The following is a 23,330-nucleotide window of genomic DNA, read 5'->3' on the forward strand; positions in this document are numbered from 1 at the left end:
AAATTATACTGGACCTATATATTTTCTAATAACTGCAAATAGATTTTGAAAAGCAAATCGGTCCCATGAAAATCTGTGCGGCCCTCCGTTGAATTTCGACATTCCGTTTGCCCAACCCTTCCCTAATCAGTAACCACCGTATCAGTTCTAGAACAAACAGTATAAACCAGTGATTACAACTGTGTACCTGTTCAGTAAATGTGTAATGAAATGAGTAAAACTAGCTAAATCGAAGGGTTTTGATTTTCTATAGAACAACTGGTCTGTTTCTTCCACCCCTCTCCTTACGCTGTCTTTGTGGTGCTGTCTTTGTGGCCCTCTGTCTGTCTACCCCAGGGCTTTGGCTTTGTCACGTTTGAGACCAGCGCCGACGCAGAGAAAGCCCGGGAAAGGCTTCACGGCACGCTAGTGGAAGGTCGCAAGATAGAGGTAATTTAACCCATCTCCTCCTCCTACCATCGTTCCTCTGCCTGTACACTGATTCCGCTAGCTGCCATCCTTTTCCACTGACATGCTCTGATGTGGTCTCTGCTGGTACCCCCCAGATGGTTTGCTGCCTTTTTTCGGAGCGTTTGTCTTGTTTCCTGGTTCATTTGGGGTCGGGGGAGAGTTGAAACCTCAAGGCATGCTGGGAAGTTTTCGCTCTCTAAATCGTTTAGGTCTCGGTTCTGTCTTGCACCATTTCTTATTATAGCTTCCACTGCTTTGATTTCAAAATACAATCTAAATCATCTTTCTCTGTTGCTGGAACCGCGGGACATTAGGAGAACGTGATGAGACGATGATGCATGGCCGATTGTAGCCAGGTTGATCATATCTTAGTTCCTAGTCTAGAATGCCCCCCCTCCCCTCCCCTGTGCTGCAAAGTGGTAGTGACAAGCTTATGTCTCCTGGCCTCCAGCATGCAGCACAGTGCTCTCCTCTCCATCTGTAAAATAACTACGCCATATCCTTGATATTAAGCTCCCTCCTTTCACTATCATTTTTTTTAAGAAGCTTTGGCTCGTATGTGACTGTTTCAGGGTTGGGGAGAAGCTGAGAAGATGCATGTTTTTCTTTGACATATTGTCCGTTTGCGTGCCAGTGATATCCTGCCCATCTCTGGAGCAGATCTATTTTAAGCCAGGTTCTTAGCCAATCACGATTCTGCATGGGCTCCTGCCTCCTTGCTGTGGTTAACTGTGGTAGTTGTGTCCTGCATGATGGTGATGGCTGGACCCGCTTGGGTTTCATCTCAGCTCTCCAACGTCTGGTTCTGAATGACACCTGCATCCAATGGTCTGTAAAACCCTACATTTCACCTTCAGTCAATCAGCAAGTTGAATGGATACTGATGGAGCCCAATGAAAACCCACATCAGTTAAACTTCTATAAATCAGCAACCTATTTGTTTGGCCCTGGTGGTTCAGTAACCTCTGTGTCTGTAGTCTCTGGAGTATCTTCTTGTTTCATGCATGATCGTTATCACTTTAATTGTAAGGAAGTTTCTCTCTCTCTCTCTCTTCGCCTTTTGTCATTGCTGCATGTGTGACAGTAGTTTCACTCTCTGAAGCTGTGGCCAGGCCTTTGTAATCTGCATGGGGTCAACAGGAGTGTCTGTCATCAGGTTTGTCTGTGTTTGACTAGTGCATGGGATAGAACAGCCGTACAGACTAAGGGCAAATAAAGGTTGTTCTGTATTTATACACTCATTTAACACCAGAGGAAAAGCCCAGCATTCCTTTGAGGCACTGCTATGTGACGATTCTTCTCTCTCCTAGAAGTTGTTTGCAACCCTAGCTTTGTCCTTGGTCATATCATTTACGTTGTTTTTTAACTGGCTGTTATTCTAACAAATGTGAAGACGCTAATTTAAAACTGGCTAAGCTTAGAGGCAATGTTCTGACATGAGGAATGTTTAGATGTGTTAATGGTCCCGTACTAGGCTAGGCTTAGATTACACATTGTTTTGCTTAAAATACTACCGTAGTATGTCTTTCAGTTTCCTAATACATTGTCTTGCTTAGGAAACTCTGAAAGATATACCATGGTAGTATTTTAGCAGATTGTTTTTGAAATCAGGAGTGTGTATATTCTGTTTGCTGTCCTTTTGCATGGGATTTATTGGAAGTATGTGTGCATGATAATACTATGGTGTTGTAACATGGCTGTCACTGCAGCGCTAGTGATGACAGTCTGGGATTTCTTGCATGTCTTTTATATCGGCTATTTTGTTAAGACTAGATGATTTTTGGTGATAGTGATGTGGACTTTTGGTTGTTTAGCATGACATCTTCTCAAAGTTGAAAATGCCTTACTACTTTTATGAAGGTCTGTTTATCCATAAAACAGAAAAAGGCAATAATTGATTGGAATCAATATTTTATTTCATGTTGTTGACTAGTCTGTCAGTGCATGGGAATCTGTAGCGAATGTTCTCCTAGCTAGTCTGTTTGGAACCCTAAGTGTGCATGGCTGTTGGTTCTACACAGAGTGTAGTATTGATCTCTGCGGTGGCCTATTCTATTACATCGAAGTGTACTTCTTTTTGTCTGGAATAAAACTCTGCGCTTTGAAGAAGTCAGTTTCCCGTGCGCGTCCAATGTACCCATGTAAGTGGTCCGATTCACTTGTCTTCCTGCTGTTTGTGTCTCCACTCCACACTACGGTGTGTGTCTAAGTCTGCACACACACCATGCATCTCCTCCATCAGTCCGTGTTTGTTTGTGTCCTCTTCATGTCAAAGGGTATTCCACAAAAAGCACTCAAACTAAAGACATTGACATCACCACCCATAGACCAGGGCGCTCCTACCCTGCTCCTGGAGAGCTACCCTCCTGTAGGTTTTCACTCCAACCCTGCTCCTGGAGAGCTACCCTCCTGTAGGTTTTCACTCCAACCCCAGTTGCGATGTACCTGATTCAGCCTTTCAACCAGGTAATTATTAGAATCGAGTGTGCTAGATAACCTACAGGACGGTATCTCTCCAGGAACAGGGTTGGAGTGAAAACCTACAGGACGGTATCTCTCCAGGAACAGGGTTGGAGAGCCCTCCCATAGACGCTTAATCAATCTCCAAGCAGTAACAATTATATGCCATCAAGCAACTCATCACACTGATGTTTTGAAAGTGACATTTAAGACATTTGACTGTGGGATACCCCGACATTTGACTGTGGGATACCCCGACATTTGACTGGGATACCCCGACATTTGACTGGGATACCCCGACATTTGACTGGGATACCCCGACATTTGACTGGGATACCCCGACATTTGACTGGGATATCCCGACATTTGACTGGGATACCCCGACATTTGACTGTGGGATACCCCGACATTTGACTGGGATACCCCGACATTTGACTGGGATACCCCGACATTTGACTGGGATACCCCGACATTTGACTGTGGGATACCCCGACATTTGATAAATCCCTTTAAGTCTTGTCACCGTGCTGTCACACCACAGTTCCCACCCTGAGGTACTGTAGTAGTAACAGCGTATTGAACGTGTAGGTGTGTCTCTCTCACTGCATGCCGCTCTTGTTGATGTGTTGGTGTGATGGGAAGTGAGTGCTCCGTGGCGCAGAGTTTTAGGCAGACATTAGATGCAGTAGAATATGAAGGTGCAGTCTATCACCCAATTATGGTAATGAGAACGAGCAACGTCTCGTCTCCTGGTGCTCTTGAGTCTGCATGCATCTCATCAGACACAGGGTCGCAGGGAGGAGAGCTCCTCACTCAGAGACCAACCATGTCACCACTGCATGAGCCTGAGTCTCTGACTCAAGATAGAGCTGGGTGTGATAATGACTAACTTACTGGGACTGTTCATCTGATCCTGCATGGCTGATCCGTTCTCATTCAGTGATAGATGTACGCAACACTACTGCAGGTGGCAAACCACTCACAGCCTCCATTTGAAACAGTTCTGTCTGTCTTTTAAAGAAAAGGGTCATGTTCTTCAAGAAAGCCAATCAGACTGGATGTTTAATCCTGACATTTCACCTCGGCATCAACCTCATTGAAAGGCATTGATTTGGATCCTTTTTCAACACCAGCTCTTTCACTTGAGCTTTAGATGTGAATTGGCTCAAATCAAAAGAAGGCTGTGATCACTCTGCTCCCCAGAACTGTATTACTGCTCTAAATGGGCTGTTTGTGATAAACTGGGCTTAGCTTTGGATTTAGTCATGGTTGTTGCTTGTTTCAGATACTTTGCATGATTGACAGAGAAAAAGAGGTGAACTTGTGAATGGATTGGTGTGGTTGTGTGTGTTTATGTGAGAGGAGGGCAAATGAAAAGGGGACAGGGAGTATGAACTGTTCCTTTACCACTCCTCTCTCTTTCTCCCAGACCACAGGCTGCTCCCTCTCTCTCTCTCTCCTTCACTCTCTCTCTCTCTCTCTCCTTCACTCTCCCTCTCTCTCTCCTTCAAGCTCCCATTCTCTCCAAGCCAGTCAAGTTTGTCTTCCTTTGTTTCTCCACTGTTATGTCTTTCCCTGTGTGACACTCCCCAGTCCTCTGTCCCTGTGTGACACTCCCCAGTCCTCACCCTCTTGTCTTGTATATGTGCACCTGTGTGTGTAATACGTCTCATTGTATGTCCTTTCACATGTTATATTTTCGTCTTTAGTCCCTTACCCCATCCTTCTTTCTTTTTATCTTTATTTTTTAAAATTCTAATGTTATTTTGTTGTGATTCGTAGCGGAACTAAATGTTCCAAAGTAATTTCTTTATACAATTCCCCCCCTCTGCAGATCAAAATATGAATCCTGCCAACGTCGCTTTTACTAAGAATCATTTTACGCTACAATTCACTTAAGTATTTCTACTGCCACTCTTGACTGTGGGAGACATATTTTCAGTCGCAATTAAGCCAATCTCTTAATATAAAAGTGGTCGACCTGGTTTTTGTGTCTCTTACTCCTCTCTTATGACCACTATAATTTACATACGTTGAAAGAAGCACCCCTCCAGTCCATGTGTCTCTCTAGAAATGGAAAGACTAATTTTGGATGATTTTTCTCTCTCAAAAACTGTATCACTGCTTTCAACTATTATCCCCATTTTATTTCACATTGGGGGGATTTTAATTTTAATTTATTGGGTTGTTTGTTGGTTTATTTATTTGTTATTATATTTTTTCTGTTTCCCTGATGACTTCTATGTGTGTTGTCAGTCTCCACGGTAACCACTCGCGTGTCCTCACGCTGTTTCTTCGGCAACGGTAAGTTGTGTATAAATGACAATCGCTGATCTGACCCCAACCCCTCCCTTGAAAAAGGCACTAGATGCAAAATCACACATTGTTTTGAATATTCCTAAAGGAACCTTTAATTTGGTAGTTCCAATCTGTCAATTAGCTTATTGGCAGTAGATGCTGGGAGCAAGACGTACAGTAGTTGCATGCTTTAGATATGTCCACAGCATCTTTGTATATTACAAATCAATTTGAAGTATTGTAGCCTAGCATTGTTCTGATCTCCCAGCTATCTAGAGTATAAGTCCCTTTTATGATGGGGCCTGTATTGATAGGGAAGGTAGCAGTGACGAGGCGCACACACACACACACACACATATAGACAGACACAGAAACACAGCCCATTGACAGCCTGGTCCAACTAGTAATAATAATGGATCCACCCCCCTCCCCTCCTCTCATTAACACCTCCCGGAATGTCCAAGTTTAATCATACTCCTCTTTGCAATGACATGGCTTACCAGAACCCATTTGATTAATACTTCATTGTATGTATATTTTTCCTAATGAATTGTTATCCCCAGTAATGACAATAACCCATGGCTCTCTGGGAAGCTCCTGTTCAATTGTGTTATCATCCTTTCAGCTGCTTCAGTCAGTGTTAGTTAAGGGGGAAATAAATCTGTCATAACTTTTGGGAATAACTTTTCTTTGTCTCCAGTGTTGGATGGGTTTCAGATTCATGGGTGGGCCTGTGTAAAGGTGCAATATGCAGAAATCGCTTTGCCATTTCCTGGTTGGTAAAATTCTAATAGTTAGCCTAATTTCTGTTTATGTGACAAACAAGTGACCTATAGTGTAGAGAGTCATTGTACCGTTTAAACCGCTGTGAAATATATTTTCAATAACGGAAAAATATTGTATTTTCAGCTGTTTGAAGTAGAGGTTGACCGATTTATGATTTTTCAACGCCGATACCGATTTTTGGAGGACCAAAAAAAGCAGATACCGATTAATCGGCCAATTTTTTTATATTTTTTATTTATTTATTTATTTATTTATTTTTTTATATTATTTTTTGTTATTATTTTGTTATTATTTTATATATATATAATATATATATATATTTGTAATAATGATGATTACAACAATACTGAATTAACACTTTTATTTTAACTTAATATAACACATCTATTTAGTCTCAAATAAATAATGAAACATGTTCAATTTGGTTTAAATAATGCAAAAACACAGTTTTGGAGAAGAAAGTATAAGTGCAAAATGTGCCAAATAACAAAGCTAACGTTTAAGTTCCTTGCTCAGAACATGAGAACATATGAAAGCTGGTGGTTCAGTATTCCCAGTTAAGATGTTTTAGGTTGTAGTTATTATAGGAATTATGACGCGTCAACTATTTCTCTCTATACCATTTGTATTTCATATACCTTTGACTATTGGATGTTGTTTTTGTTTTTTACCCCCTTTTTTCTCCCCAATTTCGTGGTATCCAATTGGTAGTAGTTACAGTCTTGTCTCATCGCTGCAACTCCCGTACGGACTCGGGAGAGGCGAAGGTCGAGAGCCGCGCGTCCACCGAAACACAACCCAACCTAGCCGCACTGCTTCTTGACACAATACACATCCAAGCCGGAAGCCAGCCGCACCAATGTGTCGGAGGAAACACTGTACACCTGGCGACCTGGTCAGCGGGCACTGCGCCCGGCCCACCACAGGAGTCGCAAGTGCGCGATGAGACAAGGATATCCCTGCCGGTCTAACCCGGACGACGCTGGGCATTTTTCCAAAAAACGGCCTGAATCTCTTTCTAAAGACTGTTGACATCTAGTGGAAGCCCTAGGAACTGCAATCAGGGACGATTTTGCCTTATTATAAAAGTGCCAGCCATTGTAATCAGTGGTATGCTGAATTTATTTATTTATTTTATTTATTTTATGGTTTGTCCTCGGGGTTTCACATGCCATTTCAGTTCTGTTATACTCACAGACATTGTTTTTACAGTTTTATAAACTTTAGAGTGTTTTCTATCCAAATCTACTAAATCTACTATCTACTAAATGCATATTCTAGCTTCTGGGCCTGAGTAGCAGGCAGTTTACTTTGGGCACGCTTTTCATCCGGACGTCAAAATACCGCCCCCTATCCCAAAGAAGTTAAGAATGGGAAGCATAGAAATGGTGCACATGGAACAGATCTACCTTTTCTTAGACTTGCTTTCATTGAGAATGACAGATCTATAACTCGCATTTCTATGTTAATTTGGTCCGGTCGCCCAAAAAGTTACAAATTGCAGTTTTAAATCCTAATGCACAACATGTGGATTGCAGTTTTAAATCCTAATGCACAACATTCAAGCACACAGAAAGTAGTACAGAAATTACAGTTACCAATTTCAAACACGACCCATCAGTTATGCTGATTGGAAAGTACAATCATCGCTGCAAGTTGCACTTGCACATAGAATGGTAATTCTCACTCGCGTGGTGGAGGACATGATTAGAACACAGCATTGCTTCCTACAACATGGTGTGTTTTTCCATAGAGATCCGATTCAATTACTAGAGGAGCTATTTCATAAGCCCTCAAAGTTCCAGAATGGGTTTAAAATGGTGCCCATATTGGTCAGGGAGAAATCCAAACCAGTCTAATTGGAATTAATGGCTAAGGCATAATCCAGATTTAAAATTAAAGTAATGCATGTGATATATCAGAAATTGTGTAATCATTAATAATAATTTTGCACGCCCAATTTTTCAGTTTTTGATTTGTTAAAAAAGTTTGAAATATCCAATAAATGTCGTTCCACTTCATGATTGTGTCCCACTTGTTGTTGATTCTTCACAAAAAAATACAGTTTTATATCTTTATGTTTGAAGCCTGAAATGTGGCAAAAGGTCGCAAAGTTCAATGGGGCCGAATACTTTCGCAAGGCACTGTATATCTGTTACAGGATTTAGTGAATTTGTTATTGTTTAGAAAAGATAGCTCATCCATCTGTCCATATTTTCTCTTCACAATGATAAGGAGCGTTAATCGTGTAGCTCTTAAAGTTTGAGGATTTTTTTAAGTTCACATTGCGAGCAGCAGCAGGGAATCTTATGGAATGCACTTTAAGAGAATACTCAATCAATAAAGTTTATAACAGCAATAACTAACCTCTGTAGTGAGTGTAGTAATGGGATTAACAACCAGGAGTTAAAAGAACAGAGATTCATTCTGTTCTGTGAATTCCTCTGTAGAGTAGCCTGAAAAGATAAGGGGTTTAACCAACTGTATATAAACACATTGGGTTTAACTGGGTGATCCTTTGGTCTGTCTTTTGCTGTCCTTTTAACCTCCCTTTGGTTTGGTTTTCCTTTATTGAATGGTGTGTGTATTAGTTTGTGTACTGGTCTTAGTTTGTGACACACAGTAATAATGCCTGGCAGTGTCTCATGTATTATTTGATTTCTCTCTTTTTTGGGGTATGAGGATTGCTCTTCTCCTCTCTCTTCCCTCCATCCTTTGGTGCTCTGTCTCTCTATTCCTCCACATATAACTTAGTGAGATTTTTGGGAGAATGGTCACAGAATCGAATTGCTTTTTTTGAATGACGCACCTTGGTATTTGTCATTTTTGTTTTTGAGAAAATAATTGTTGATTTTTGTTGTTGCTTATGTAGACGATGTCTCTCTCTTTCTTACACCATCTTTGTGTTTCCCTGTTTCTGTATGTGGACTGGCTCTGTATCTATCTCTCTCTTTCTCACCTGCATCCCTCTCCTGAACTCCTTACCTGTCCCATCTGTCTCTGTATGTGTTTGATATGGGAGTGCTGCGATTGTTTTGATTGGTCTCTATGCTGCATCCGACGCTTGCTGATTGGCTGAAATACATTTTTTGGTTCTTTATTCTCACTCTTGGTCATGTGATGCGCCCATATTTGGCTGCGTATAATTTCTGTCTTATAAAATTATTAATTTTGTCCAACAAATGTTTTTTGCACCCCTCTTTCTCTCCCTCCCCCTTTATGTATTGATGTTGATTTCTTTTTAGGTTAACCCCAACAAGTTTGGTTTAATTTGGGGGCGATTTAGGTTACTTTGGTCCAGTTCTATTGGTACTGCTGTGGGCTTTTGTCTTAAGTTGAGGGATGGGATGGATGGGGTTGAATGTTTATTATTAACCCATGCAGGTGTGTTTCTCACTGGTCTCTGTTTGATTTGCATGTCTACCTCTCGGTGAGATTGATCAAATTGCATTACCTCCCCTGGCATTGACACACCACTAACTATACATAAGGAAATGGATCATTGCCCAGTTATCACACCCAAAATAGAGGCTTATAAATGACCCGGATATGAATGCTGTGATATGAAAAGATTATCAGCATTAATCTGATTCATTAGGCTGATTTATTCGTTTTATTTTAGTGTCTTCACTCACAGGGACAATTATGTCAGCTAATTGAATCACTCGAGGCTGACCATCTCATTTGCAATGAAGGAAAATGAGGTAATTGTCATTTCCATTTGAATGAGGGCTGCAGTGATAGAGTATGATTAGTGGGGTGTTGAAGGTGGCTGAATCCATAATGGCCTTCTAAGTGGAACTTCGTCACATAGAAGTCTCAAAGCTCTCCAATTGGCCAATAGGTCATTAGTAGCTCACAACAAAGTTTGACATGGCGCAACGGCACACTCAAACTGTGAAATTGCACGACACAACAGTCATTCTCATAAACCCCATCAAAGGAGATGGATAAAGATTAAGGGAGCCTAATATGGCCCTTTGAAGTTCAGTGGGGGGATTAGCCTAGCTAGCAGCCATCTTGATTCAACAGCCGTCTCTGTTCACACACCTGCAAACACATATTATTAATCTCCTGCAGTGCCACGTATCTCAGCTCTTCTCCTTCACCTTATCTCTCCATTTTCCTTTCTTCTTTTACCTATACATCTCTCTCTTCCTCTCACCGCTGGGCTCAACCACTGGCCCTCAGTGTAGCTAGTTGTCTCCACAATGAGTCATCGATTACACTCCTCTTGGGCAGAACACTTTAATTGCATGACTAAGATTCCCCCCTAACAATCCTCCACCCACTCATGTACACACGCGCACACAAACACTGCCAGGGAGAGCAGAGACTACTTCATCATAAGCGATGTTGTCAGCTGTCGTATAACTGGCTGGGGAGGAGGCAGCCTGGCAGGGAGGAGTTAACGATGTGATGCATCAAACCCACCACCGTATTGATGTGGACGATCCAGCGATGGTGAATGGGGAGCAGACTGTAACTGTGGCCTCCCTGTATGTGTACACACAATCACCATCTTCTTGGCAAATGGTCTGTTGACCTTAGACAGCAGGAGTGTTATTACCATTGTATTATTCACACAGTCAGAGTTAGATATGCTTTATTTTATGAATTGCTATCACGTGTAAATGTCTAATATTGGTCCACTTGTGTGATTGTCTTTTGTGTCAGAGTGTTTGTGTGTGTTTCCTCAATTGAATAGAACGCGCCAAACGTTGTGCTCACTGTCCCTCCTCCCACTCCCCAGGTTAACAATGCCACGGCCAGGGTGATGACCAATAAGAAGATGGTCAGCCCCTACCCCAACGGAGAGGCCCTTAGCACCCTGCCATATGGTAACCAGATGCAAACTACTCCATTAGCCTCATTATGATCCCTAACTAACTGTTAGTCAGCTGCCCATCTCCCCGTGGAACCCCTATCTATATGAAACCCTCCTGTTTCTGCCTCCTCTCTGCTTCTCAGCAGGATGGAAGCTAAGCCCAATGGTACAGGCCATGTACGGACCAGAGCTCTATGCAGGTAAACCTTGTCTTCCTCTTAGATTTCATGCCCTTCATTTCACCCAAATCTGACTTCATTTAAGCATCCCTAATTCATAGTACCCCCAGGCATTGGATGTTTATACCCTCTCTCCTTTCCTCTCCCTCAGTTCCGGGGTTCCCCTACCCGTCTGCGGCAGCGGCAGCCTCCACGGCAGCTGCGTTCCGTGGTGCCCACCTTAGGGGCCGGGGAAGGCCAGTGTACGGCGCTGTGCGTGCGGCGGTGCCGCAGCCTGCCCTCCCTGCCTACCCTGGGTAAGGGATTCAACTACAGAATCCATCCTCTGAACGGACACACTTAACATGACGTTTATATACGTTCCTTCAGTAAATTCAGTAGTTTACTATAAATACCAATAAGCGTAATGTCATTAGTTTGGTAGTATAGACACAAACTCCCTCTGAGCAGAACAATAATTTGACCCTCTGCGTCACACTGCACACAAAGACCAGACACATTTTCTTTCTATTTTTCTATGTTCCAGTAATTCCACTAGAAACTGTACTGCATGTTGCTGGGCTGTGCCAATTGGTTAATGGGGATGCAACTGCTGTGATATTCTGGATTTTGTTTTTAACTAGTGCTGCAGGAAATGGCTCTTCCATATTTAATCCACTACTGCCTGACTTCAAACAAACGACTGGCTGACTTGTCCTCAGTCTGTCCAGGACCTTGTCCTCGTCAATGTAAATGGACCTCCGTTCCCTCTCCCCGGGGGATGCTGATAGAGGATGGTACCCTATAATACAGTCATGTTGATAATATCACTTGGTTCAGCAGTAATGGAAGAAATAAATGGTAGTGTATTTCCTCTGCATGCTGCATGTGTGTGAAATAACTGTTCTATCTCTCTCCTTGTGCGTTCACTTTTCCCCTCAATCATCTCCCTGTTGACTTTCCTCCACACTGGCTATCATTCCTGCCACTCTGGTCTTGGACCATCACACTGTACACACCGACCCTTCAATCTCCACTGCTCCTGTTCCTCCCTCCTTTGTTCCTCCCAACTCCTCCCTCCACCTCTCTCTTCACCTGCCATCTCCTCTGTCTGCCATCTCCCCTGTCTGCCATCTCCCCTGTCTGCCATCTCCTCTGTTTGCCATCTCCTCTGTCTGCCATCTCCTCTGTCTGCCATCTCCCCTGTCTGCCATCTCCCCTGTCTGCCATCTCCCCTGTCTGCCATCTCCTCTGTCTGCCATCTCCCCTGTCTGCCATCTCCCTCTGTCTGCCATCTCCCTCTGTCTGCCATCTCCCTCTGTCTGTCTGTCTTTCTTAGCGTGGTGTATCAGGATGGTGGGTTTTATGGAGCTGCAGACTTATACGTAAGTAGATTCCCACTCCTCACACTCCCTCACGACTCTCTCTCCTTTCTCTCTGTGCGTTTCTGCATGTGCATAATTAAATGCGCTGCACAGAGCTGCCCAAATGTTGAATTATGCTAAGGGGTACACTCTGTACTTTACCATTCCACCACTGCCTGGGGTCACACCTGTGGGTCGGAGTTTTCCCAGAAGACAGACTGTAACAGAGGGTGTTGTAGTCTGGTGTTGTAACACGGGGTTCCAACATGGGTAGCCGGGCCGCTCTGTGTGCGCTTGTGTCAGGGCGCGTGTCTGTCAGTGTGTGTGCGCGTGTGTCCAGGTTGACAATGGCTGTTTCTGTTCTCTCTATAGAATAGTGTTTCAGGACTCTGTCATTAGTAGCAGATTGCCTCAGGTAGGGTCATTACCAAACACAGTGTGTATTTTTATTATCCCTCTGGTGATTATGATCTTTTGATGTTGTTTTGAAACGGTAACTTGCTTTTCATTTTCCTACTAACTCACTGACATCTGCACAGGTGGATTGTGGGAAGGGGTTTGTTACTAAGCTACTAAACAGCGTGTGTTTTTTGCCAGTTTGTTCAAAGAGAACCTGGTCTCTGAAAGGTAGACTGCTGGCAGTGATAACACGAAAGGTGGCAGTTGTATTTGTCTTGAAGTCACTGGCAGAGAGCCTCTTATTTCATACAAACACCAATGTTCCCAGCACCATTTCTTATGATTGGAAGTTACCACATCCGTTATGCTGAGTAACATCCATAGCTGGAACAGGTACAGAGATGAGCTGGAAGATACTCTATCTGTGTAGCAGCAGTGCCCTGTGGGGCTGAAAATAAAGACGAGGAGAACACGGTTTCTTATTACTAAAGCCTGTCCCCAGCCCCTTCCCAGTCTGGACTCTTCTCTGGAGCATGCTGATCCATGTCTGCATGCTCTACAGGCCTACCTTTTCTCTCTCCCCCTTACCTTCTCTCACAGCCCCCCTCCCTCTGTCCTGTCACTAGTTGTACTGCAGGTTTCCAGGGGAATGCTCTGGGTTGTGTTCTGTATGATTAGGTGCAAATGCAGTGGTGTGTTCAAATAGATTTGCATTGAATCGGGGCAAGCATGCTGTCTCAATGCCAGGAGGTGACACTGTGAGTGTGTTTGAGTGTGGCATCTCTATTTTCCCCCTCTCTCTTTGTCTTATATGCATATGAGAGATCACAACGATAATATGGATGGTTCGTGTAAATGTTACTTATCTTTCTCTATAATTCTGAATCTTTGATATGCTGCATTATTGACGATTGTCAACAACCTCCAGTGTAATTATTATGATTTGTTTTTTTTTACATGTGTTAATATATTCATCTTTTACCACAACTGTTCTAAACTTGGTTGTTGTACTGTGTGATTCTTTAACTCACTCTGCACTTACACAACTCTGCCTCGGTAATGATCCTGTCTACCTCAGCTGTACCATGGTAATAACCTCCATTTGTCCCTCTGTCTCCCAGGGAGGCTATCCTGCCGCTGCCTATCGCTTTGCTCAGCCTACTGCTGTAACCGGGGCAACTGCTGCCGCGGCAGCAGCTGCTGCTTACAGTGACAGGTAAGAATAAGGAGGATCGTCTGAGGACTCGCATCAAAAAGCAGCAGCCTCGAAATGCAATAATGTGGCCAGACTTTTACACAATAACATGCTAGGCTATGACTCACAGTAGATATTATTTAGTTTTGGTGGGTATTTATGATACACTTGATCTTTACAAGTCTTTTGTTTTGTGATTTGTAGTATCTCAGCCTATCTATGAGTCAGTGCAAGGTGTGTGTGTTATATTCTCACTGTAACTATGTGCTGGTATTCCTCTGGGACAGTTATGGGCGAGTGTACACTACAGATCCCTACCACGCTCTAGGTCCTGCTGCAGCTGCCTATGGAGTCGGTGCCATGGTAAGAGCCCCCCAGCCGCAACACTACAACAACAGGCTGGAAACTGAGTTATCTTCACTTTATGTAAATGTAGTTATTTACTTCTCGCACATCTTTTTCACTGCTGTCTGTTGTTTAAAAACAGATACATCTTCCTTTCCTTATTTCTAATTTCTCTTTATCTCTCTCCCTTTCTCTCTCCTCCAGGCTAGTTTATATCGGGCTGGATACAGTAGGTTTGCGCCGTACTAAACAGCACTCGCACCATGGAATTCCACATTTCTGAACCTCTTCATTTGGGAAGAGCTCCCCTCCATTTTCTACGGGTGGTAGTATTAACCCATGTGTTTTGGAAAAAGGTCATCCACTCAAGATAAACTCAACTGTAACTCGGCTTGCTTCAACGGTCACACTCAGTGACATAGTAATGAACGAATGAAAACTGCCTGTGAATTTCAAGACTGGCAACAATAACTGAAGACAACTGTGGGAAGAACAAGAATGGTTCCATAAAAACACTATTGGACATGAATGGAGAAATTGCTGCCCACCAATAACTTTTTACACTACATCACTACAAACCTTTGCTCCTGATAGTCTGTGGTAATAATACTCATGTAAAATGCACACATATGTACACAGCTCAATGTGTTAATACGACCTAAAAGTAGGCCATCACTAGCGTGAAATCTTAGGTCCTTTATACAAAACACTACATTGACAACCTGCCCAGTGGTGGACTCCCATCAGTTAAACAATGAACACATCCAAGTTGTTTTTTTTTTAAAGAACCTGTTCAACAAAAAGGTGAATGGCACGAAGAAACGCAAAAGTAGCAAAAAGTCAATAATCTGAACTATAAAAGCTGAGCGACGACGCAGTTAAATCTAGGTAACAGCTGTTGCTCGGGAAATGATTAGAGAAATCCAAACAGTCTACCATTACATTACATTACACCACCAACCCAACTGTACAAGACAGAAAAAGATAAACGGTGTGAAAATGACAAGGAAAAAGAAACAAAATGACTTGTTTTTGTTCTGCATTACCTCAGTTTTTCTTTTCTATAATTGTCTATGAAAAAGCATTGCTTAAAATGATTATTGTTATATAATGTGGATGCAATGAAATTACATCCACTATCATCATTTTCCAGTTGATTAATACTGCTATTGCTGGTCTAAGTATTATGATTATGATTCTTACTGTAGTTGAAACTATAATGACACGTCTTTTGATCTGTATCATGTATCCTTACTATCATATACCTACATTGTCTTCATTTTTCCTTTTGAAAATATTGTACAACACAACTCCTTATACATGTTCTCTTTACTAGACTATATGACATTCCAGGTGTAGCATCAGAATGGAGACTGAACGGGGTAAAAACATTGAAAGTGTCTGGGCATAGCTAACATGCTGTAGAAACCAGTCATGCAAGCTGGACCCAGCTATTTACAGATAAGAATGGAATTCTTAGGGGTTTGAGAGAACAAACCAGATGGTAGGAAACATGAGAGTTACAAACACTATAAGTTGATGTTACTTTTGGTTTCACCATTTTTAATATATATTTTTTGTCAAATTGACACAAATACAGACACGTGGGAAGTGAAACAACATAATGTTCACCCAATGCAATCTTCCTCCTAAGTCTTTGGGAATGTTCTAGTCCAGTATGTATTAAAGTCACTGCCTCAATGCTACTTTAAGGTACAGGAAGTGGCCAACAAAAATATATAAATAGTCTTTGACCTATTATGTATCTCCATATACTCTGAATATGTTATTGCTATTGTTTGTCTTTTGGATCCAAAGATTCTCTAAAAGCACATTTGTTGGTCAAGTGTACACATTTATTATACTTTTTCTGATTGTTCTTGCTGTTATTTTAGCTCTTTTTCTATTTTATGGTGGGTTCAAAGTGCTCCCTTTCAGTTTGCTGATGGTGGTGTTTTAAAAGCACCGTGTCCTAGAAAATGTTATCTGAGAAGTGGAGAGGGAAGATGGGGGCAAACATGAATTTATTTACATAATTTTATAGCGACAGATTAATAAACTTAATCCCCAAAATACATTTGGGAACTGGCAAAGTTGGTCTTTTAAAACAGGGCTGCTGAATGTGCCGAGGGCTTTTGATGAAGTGGTCCCAGGCAGATAACCCAACATTTTTACACTGCCTTAAATATAACATTTAGGAGTCCACAGTAGACTTGAGAGGGGAATTTGGCATTTTGATAGAGAATAAATGTCAGACTAGAGTGAGTGTGATGATGAAACAAAGTGTTCTATTCCACACCATTTTAAAGAGCCCCCACATGCCTCCTTTTTTCCATTTGGGAGTGAGTGTGTAGTTCAGTGACAGTTGTAGGGTGGAGGACCCAGGTAGAGAGCTGAGCCATAAACCACCTGTTGACATGATGATTACCATGTTACTAGCTGTGTTATCAGGCCTGGAGGGATGCATACAGCCGCATTAGTTATTCTGTTGAGTATTTATGCCATGATATCATGACAATAAGAATTTTAAACTTCTCTTAAAAAGTATTAAAAGTATCAGTATGCATGTTTCTGTGAGAAGGACAGGGTCAAATGTCATTTCATTTGTTGCATGAATCAAAACAATTTCTATGGAAAGGAGGCTATGTGAAATATGAAGGCAGGATCGAGAGGGGTTTCAACATAGTCCACTTGAGTTTGTTTCTAGTTGGGGGGGAATAATGATATGTAAAATACTGCCTATTTTAAGTTTATGCCTGTGTTATCTATGTTCTTCTGTGGTCATGGTATCATTTGAATTACCAGTTATATCTCTTAGTTCAATTTTAATTTGGAATGTTGAACCCCTGCAGTTTTTCCTTTTGAAGTATGTTAAGTAACCAATGATGTTGTCCCACCATGCACACAGCAGTCCAGCACAGACTGAACTGTTGTTTCCAATGCCTTGCATTGTAGCACAAGACTGCTCTATGGCACAGCAACTGACCATCCCTCCATAACCTTCCACTTGTTACCCAGCAGTGGAGACTCCCATGTGCCCTCTCACGGCTGCTGTGATCACCTTAGACCCAGATGTGTGTCTGACTTACCCCTGCACTGTGCTGAAGTCAACCTAGTGGGAGTTGTTGGACAGGGATTTCATGAGTTGGAATTGCATGTGACTTTTTTGTTTTCACATGTGCATTGCTAAGCTCATTGATCCAAGTGATATTTTTTTTATTTTCTTCAAGTGACTTGTGTATTTCTCTTCATTTTTTCCATCTTCATGTTTGCCTTCTATTTCCTGTCATTGTTATTGAATGTACATAATAAACGGTTTGGTTTTTATACTCTTCTTTTCTCAACTCCTTATTTGGGTAAAATGCTTGGTAGATTTAGTTGCCTTTGATTATTTGTATGTAATCATAGGGTATGGAATGGCCACACAGGCCTTACCTATTGTTCACTAGTAGTAGAGCTGGTGGCAACTATGCCAACTTAAACTCTAAAGTAGCTCATTTTCTCTAACCAATCTCACATCGCATGTAAAGTTAATGTGAATGTCTGGGTTGAGTTTGGAGGAAATCTCATATCCCTGTTAATTGCTCTAATGCACAAGAGGCTAATTGCCAATTTGATGACATGCACTTCCAGATTATTGAAGTAGGACTAAGTGAAAGGATTACATTGAGGGCTGTTTGATCAGTGAAACAATAAAGCACATGGATCCACTGAATTATTGAGGTATTAACCCGACTGACTCGCCCATTATGAGATGACCATGATGGCTATAGGCAGGCAGAGTAGAACGTTATATTGCTCTCATGTCATTCCTAGAGCGCTACAGATCTATCATTAATATCAGTACACTGCTATTTGCATGGGGAAATGACATGATGGAATGCATTTGTTTACATTTGGTGGCTCAATAATGGTATGAACATTGAGGTAAATTGAATCCCACCAACAATAATTCACATCTTGTACAGTGTCACCTAGTGGTGAAAACAGTAGTACCACTCAGTCTAGCTTGTGCTTCTTTTTGTGAGAATGAATCAGCCCTCTGCTGTTAGATATGACTAACAAATATACCTTTTAACATTCCATTTTAATAACACTTTTTCAACTGCACAATATGCATAGCATAACATTGATTTAAACATGTATTTCTAAAGTGGGATGTAAAAATAAAAAAAATGCATCCACCTTTACGTAAGATGTTAAGACATGATGACAAGGGTCTATTTTATCGCTGCCAGGTCCTGTCTCTCCTTCACACATGCCTGGCGCTGCCCCTGCCCATCCCTGCAGTTTGGCACCCTGATACAGACAGATTCACGCCTCCTCCTGCCTGAGACTATTAGACACTGTCTCTGGTGTTTTCAAGCAGCATGTTGCAAAAACACTCTTGTCACATTAGCTCAGATTCAGTAAGCTCATTCTATCTGGATCCAGCCTGAGTAAAGAAACATTAAATTAATCAATTGGGCCTTAGTCACGTAATTATGGAAATCATGTTGCAATGCAGGTTCTATTCAAGAAATATACATTTGTAGCTGAACTTCCAAAACATTTCTGGGCCATGTGAGAGTGCGTGTATAAATCAAATCGTATTAGTCACATACACCCGCAATAGCATCTGCTAATATGTGTAACGTTTTTGTTTTTTTCTGTCTTTGTGTGTGGGTGTGTGTACATGAAAAGCAAAGCGATCTTAATCAGACAGGCTGTGTCCATAGTATACATCATAGGGCTCGCTGATGTTGGTGGTCTGAGGACGAGGGATGGAGTAATCTTTGTCAGGATCTATTTCCTGAAACACAAACATAGTGAAACTTTAAAACATTAGTGTAGTAAATAATGTCAATGAGTTGTTCGGCATTACATATACATGGCTTGTAATGGCAAGGGTCATATTATTTTGTAAGATGTTATTTATCTTTTATGAACAATACACAACATAAACATACGAATGACAACATCATACAAACATCAACCACATCACACCTTCACACCTGCCCAGACCCACGAGCACACAACCCCATCTCCAGCGCACGCATCACTTTCCTCCACATGGCCTGAAACTACACCATTTTCTTTCTCTCCGTAGCCCACGTGTTTTCATGTTGAAATAATACATCGATTTTTCCATTGTGTTAATGATGGTGAATTGATTGATTTCCACATTTTTAGTAAACGTTTTTTCAAGATGAGTGATGAGAAGAGAATTGTCCATGGAAAACAAAGGAAAATGCCGCACACTGCTACTCACGCTCCCAGGTGATATTTATGTATAACAACGTTTCGACAAGTTTTCATCAGGCATCCATGTAAAGTACCTGGATGTGCGTATGTTGTTCCGTTTTTGTTAGAGAATCATCCAAACCACCGTGTATCTCACTACACCCCCATGTGCCATGTCTTGAAATATGCAGACAGACGGATTAAAAGTACATTTACATTGACTTTCTAGCTCCGCCCACAACTTCTGGCTTGAATAGCATTCCCAGAAGGCATCGAATATTGATTGTTAGTTTTACACTTAAGACATGACTCTACACTTGTGCTGTAGAATTTGTGAATTTTGTCTCTTGTATAATACAATTCTATACATTATCTTATACTGGATTAAGCATGTATTTTTGTTAGTTATTCTTTATCACAACATGCTGATTGTCATTCCTATTAATCACCCAGTAAACCCAGATCCATTTTGAGACCTACTCACTGTCATTGAGAATCCAGACTCATATGGTGATTGGAAAACGGGGTCTTGTTTTCTGCCTGGGGAAGAGAACACAATACAATGACTCAATTATCTGCAGATTCCATACAGTGAGTATTAAAGTGACAGATTGTGTAATTAACCTCATATGTCATATTTTATTCATTGGAGCTGGTCCATATACTGTATAATGTAGCTTCCATGCTAACTTATTAGTACTGTACCACCAGTCAGTTTTCTGTGTTTCTAATGTTATGTTGCTGATTAACTAAACGTAGACATGAAGTACAGTACATTTCCCTGCTTTACTCCTTTTCAGTGCTACTGTTTCTCACTTCTCCGTTCCTCACCGTCGTTCTCAAAGCTTCTGTTCTCCCTCCCTTCTTTCGGGCTCCCCAGCCCTGGCAGGTTGGCGTTGGGACTGGTCCATCCACCAAAGTCTAGGGGGCCCTCCTTTGAGCTGGCCTCCCACCTGCAGAGGAGAACCACTTGGGCTAGTCCGTGACCCAGCAGTAGGACCCAGCCGTTGGCCACCAGGGCTATACTCAGCACCGGGTCATCCCACTGCGGCCGCCGGCCCATCTCCATGTTACCCCGGGTCAGCAGGGCGATCCACACCACCCAGATGGCAGCAGACAGCAGCAGGGTGAGGCAGAGCAGCGTGGCCTGGACCTGGCTCTGTCGGCGGCTGCCTCCGCTGTAGCTGTAGCTGTAGGTGAGACAGGAGTGGCAGAGGCAGCACAGGGAGAGGACCAGGCCGGCGGCCAGCAGAACCAGCACGTAGATGAGCAACATGACATACTCCCCCTGGAAGTACTGGCAGGGATGGCCGTCCCGCAGCAGCACGATTATCAGCCACTCTGTAGCGATGACCACCTGGAGGGTGAAAAGGGCCAGGGCCACCCCAGCCTCCCCCCAGCCTCGGGCCACAGAGAAGCCCAGCAGGGCCAGGCAGCGAGCCAGCAGGCAGGAGAAAGCCAGGGAGAACAGCACCCCGAACAGGAAGAGGCGCGTGGGGCATGTCTGGGTGGTGAGGCGGATGATGAAGGCAAAGGTCAGGGCGAAGACCCCCGCCGTGCTGAGCAGGAACAGAGCCATGGAGGCTACGCTCCCCCCGATGCCCCTGCGCTGGCGGGACGACACCCACATCGACAGGCTCCAGAACAGCAGCCCCACCAGCAGCCCTGAACTGACCACAAAACCCAGTGAGGCCAGGCTCTCCACTACGATACCCCACGCCGCCTGACGGTCACACAGGTAGGAGTACACGGGGTCCAGATCCGCCCCACACCCCAGGATTGCATCCTGGGAAGTGAAGTTTGGGGAAGAGTTGCGCTGGAGGAAGGAAGTGGTGCCTCGGTTGATAGTGGATTTTACAGTGGGATTGTTAGTGTTGGTATTGGGGATAGCATTAGAGCTAGTGGCAGCACTGGGATGGATGGTTTGGTTGAGGGTGCTGGCATTCAGTGTGGTCTGACATGTGCTGGGAAGTGGGACATTGAATAGTAGGATGAGAAAAAGAGATTTGTGTGTCTGGAATGGAAAGACCATCCTTTTGTTTTGCTCTGTCTGCATGTTGTTGTGTCCTTCCTCCCTGGTTTTCTGTTTTGATGGTATACTCCCTGCTCAGATGGGCCTTTGCTACCTGGAAAAAGTAGCATCCATGAGAGCATGTATTTTTTAACTCGGAATATCTTTATTTATAGAGCATAGCGGTATTTAGGACAATCAAATCAATTAAGGTGCTTTTGAATAAAGATCAGAGAGAGAGAGAGAGAGCTAAGGGATTGTAACACCCAGGACATTGTGTGTGTGAGTGAGTGAGTGAGTGAGTGAGTGAGTGAGTGAGTGAGTGAGTGAGTGAGAGAGAGAGAGAGAGAGAGAGAGAGAGAGAAGCCAGACATGCCAGGACAGGGAAATAACTTTGTGTACACGGTAAGAACAGAGGAATTAGGAGTTATTTAACTGGGAATTGGTTCTAGATACTCTACATCAGAGATGGGCTTGGAGGGAGTCGGGGCCACAGAAAATCTGAACTCATCATGAGGGGCTGCAGTTGCTCGCGGGTCTGCGTACCCACATTGTTTTACAGATCATTTCCTGCAATTCTACACATTTTGCCGTAGGGTGGAGAGAAATTATTATATCTGAGTGACTAACATAATCGTATCATAGTATTATACTGTATTTTATACAGGACAGTTTAGATAGCTGGCTGCAAAACTAACTTAGGGATCTAAAAAATGTTATCTGACATGGGCTAATTGACTATCAGTGCTTTACATGACAAGAGAATAACTGCTGATGCACAACCACATTTCGAAATTGCACCTTGTATATTCTACTATTTTAACTCGCAGCAGTAAGTTGAAACCCCAACTGATTTCGTAATAAATAAATACAAATTGGGACGTCCCATTGCCCATCCCTGCTCTACACAGAGTAAAAATATAGACTACATGAACTCATAAAGCCGTGTGAAACCAGGAAAGAGGGAAATAGGGAGTGAGCGTGACAGCGAAATACAAATGCGGGAAGGGGGGAGATATACCCTCCTGATAGTTGATTGTCACTTCCTCTAGTTCATAACAGAGCCCTTGTTTCAGTGTCAGAGATTCAAATATGACATTTAATATGCTTATCGCTGGGTAAATATGGCCCTGGCCCCTTTATTTAACCCTTAAGGATAACTCTGTTTTGCACAGAGGGCAGGAGATGAAACCTCTAAAAGTCACTAAAACATCTCTATCAACTCTATCTTTACCGATTATTTCAGGAACATGTTTATGTGGTTGGTAATTTGTTATATAACACAAACAAATATTTAATAAAACAATTGTTTTGAATGTTTTTCAATTGATTGGGTCGTTAAATTGGTTGGCAGTAACAACAGTCTAAACAATAATGATTAATTGTCATCCAACAACAGGAGACTTGACGGCATCGCTGCTTCAACTGTTTACTTCTTGTGGGCAACATTTTTACTTTAAAACAACAAACTCTTCCTGTGGCAAAACAGGTGGCAAACAAATGGTAGGATATACCTCCCTTCAAGCTACTTTCAAACTAGCAAAGATGAGTAACATGAATTATTTACCCTGTATCCGGAGGCTTCAGTGCACCCACCTCTGTGGTCGGTGGTTATTTCTGATCCTACTTGTAGTTCCACTTGAGATTTGCAATAAACTCTCAGCTGATGCATCAGTAGACAGTGATCTATGTATGAGCGTGCCTCCTAACTCAAGGATGTTCCCATATCATTTACAGGCAGTGCAAGAGGGAGGGAGGGAAAGCAGGAAGAGAGGAATGAGAGAGGGAGTAAATTATTTTGGAAACGAAAGAT

At 42.5% G+C, this 23,330-nt stretch overlaps 2 protein-coding genes across 51 annotated transcripts in view; one reads left to right on the forward strand and one right to left on the reverse strand.

Annotated features, from left to right (window-relative positions):
* Positions 1-17,610, forward strand: part of LOC110538324 (RNA binding protein fox-1 homolog 2) — a 36,311-nt gene extending 18,701 nt beyond the window's left edge. For 8 of the 50 annotated variants that reach the window (XM_090193543.1, XM_090193541.1, XM_090193544.1 and 5 more), the window contains 8 exons: positions 337-429; positions 10,748-10,835; positions 10,966-11,022; positions 11,153-11,297; positions 12,320-12,365; positions 13,865-13,959; positions 14,226-14,301; positions 14,488-17,610. In XM_090193543.1, the coding sequence (XP_090049669.1) occupies positions 337-429; positions 10,748-10,835; positions 10,966-11,022; positions 11,153-11,297; positions 12,320-12,365; positions 13,865-13,959; positions 14,226-14,301; positions 14,488-14,532 (645 nt within the window). In that variant the 3' untranslated portion in view covers positions 14,533-17,610. Of the gene's footprint in view, positions 1-336; positions 430-5,166; positions 5,215-10,747; positions 10,836-10,965; positions 11,023-11,152; positions 11,298-12,319; positions 12,366-12,716; positions 12,760-13,864; positions 13,960-14,225; positions 14,365-14,487 lie in introns of all 50 variants that reach the window. The other 42 variants (XM_090193532.1, XM_090193530.1, XM_090193529.1 and 39 more) reach the window with 15 other exon arrangements.
* A 743-nt stretch (positions 17,611-18,353) lies between these two features.
* LOC110538326 (G protein-coupled receptor family C group 5 member D) lies at positions 18,354-23,330 on the reverse strand. Its single transcript, XM_021625072.3, has 4 exons — positions 23,085-23,330; positions 20,338-21,632; positions 19,991-20,046; positions 18,354-19,075 (listed from the first exon to the last, which is right to left on the reverse strand). Exons 2-4 carry the CDS (start codon positions 21,560-21,562, stop codon positions 18,977-18,979), a joined length of 1,380 nt encoding a protein of 459 aa, XP_021480747.2. The 5' UTR covers positions 21,563-21,632; positions 23,085-23,330; the 3' UTR covers positions 18,354-18,976.

Source organism: Oncorhynchus mykiss, chromosome 12 (assembly GCF_057628025.1).
Source record: "Oncorhynchus mykiss isolate SJ-2025 chromosome 12, ASM5762802v1, whole genome shotgun sequence".
NCBI lineage: Eukaryota > Metazoa > Chordata > Actinopteri > Salmoniformes > Salmonidae > Oncorhynchus > Oncorhynchus mykiss.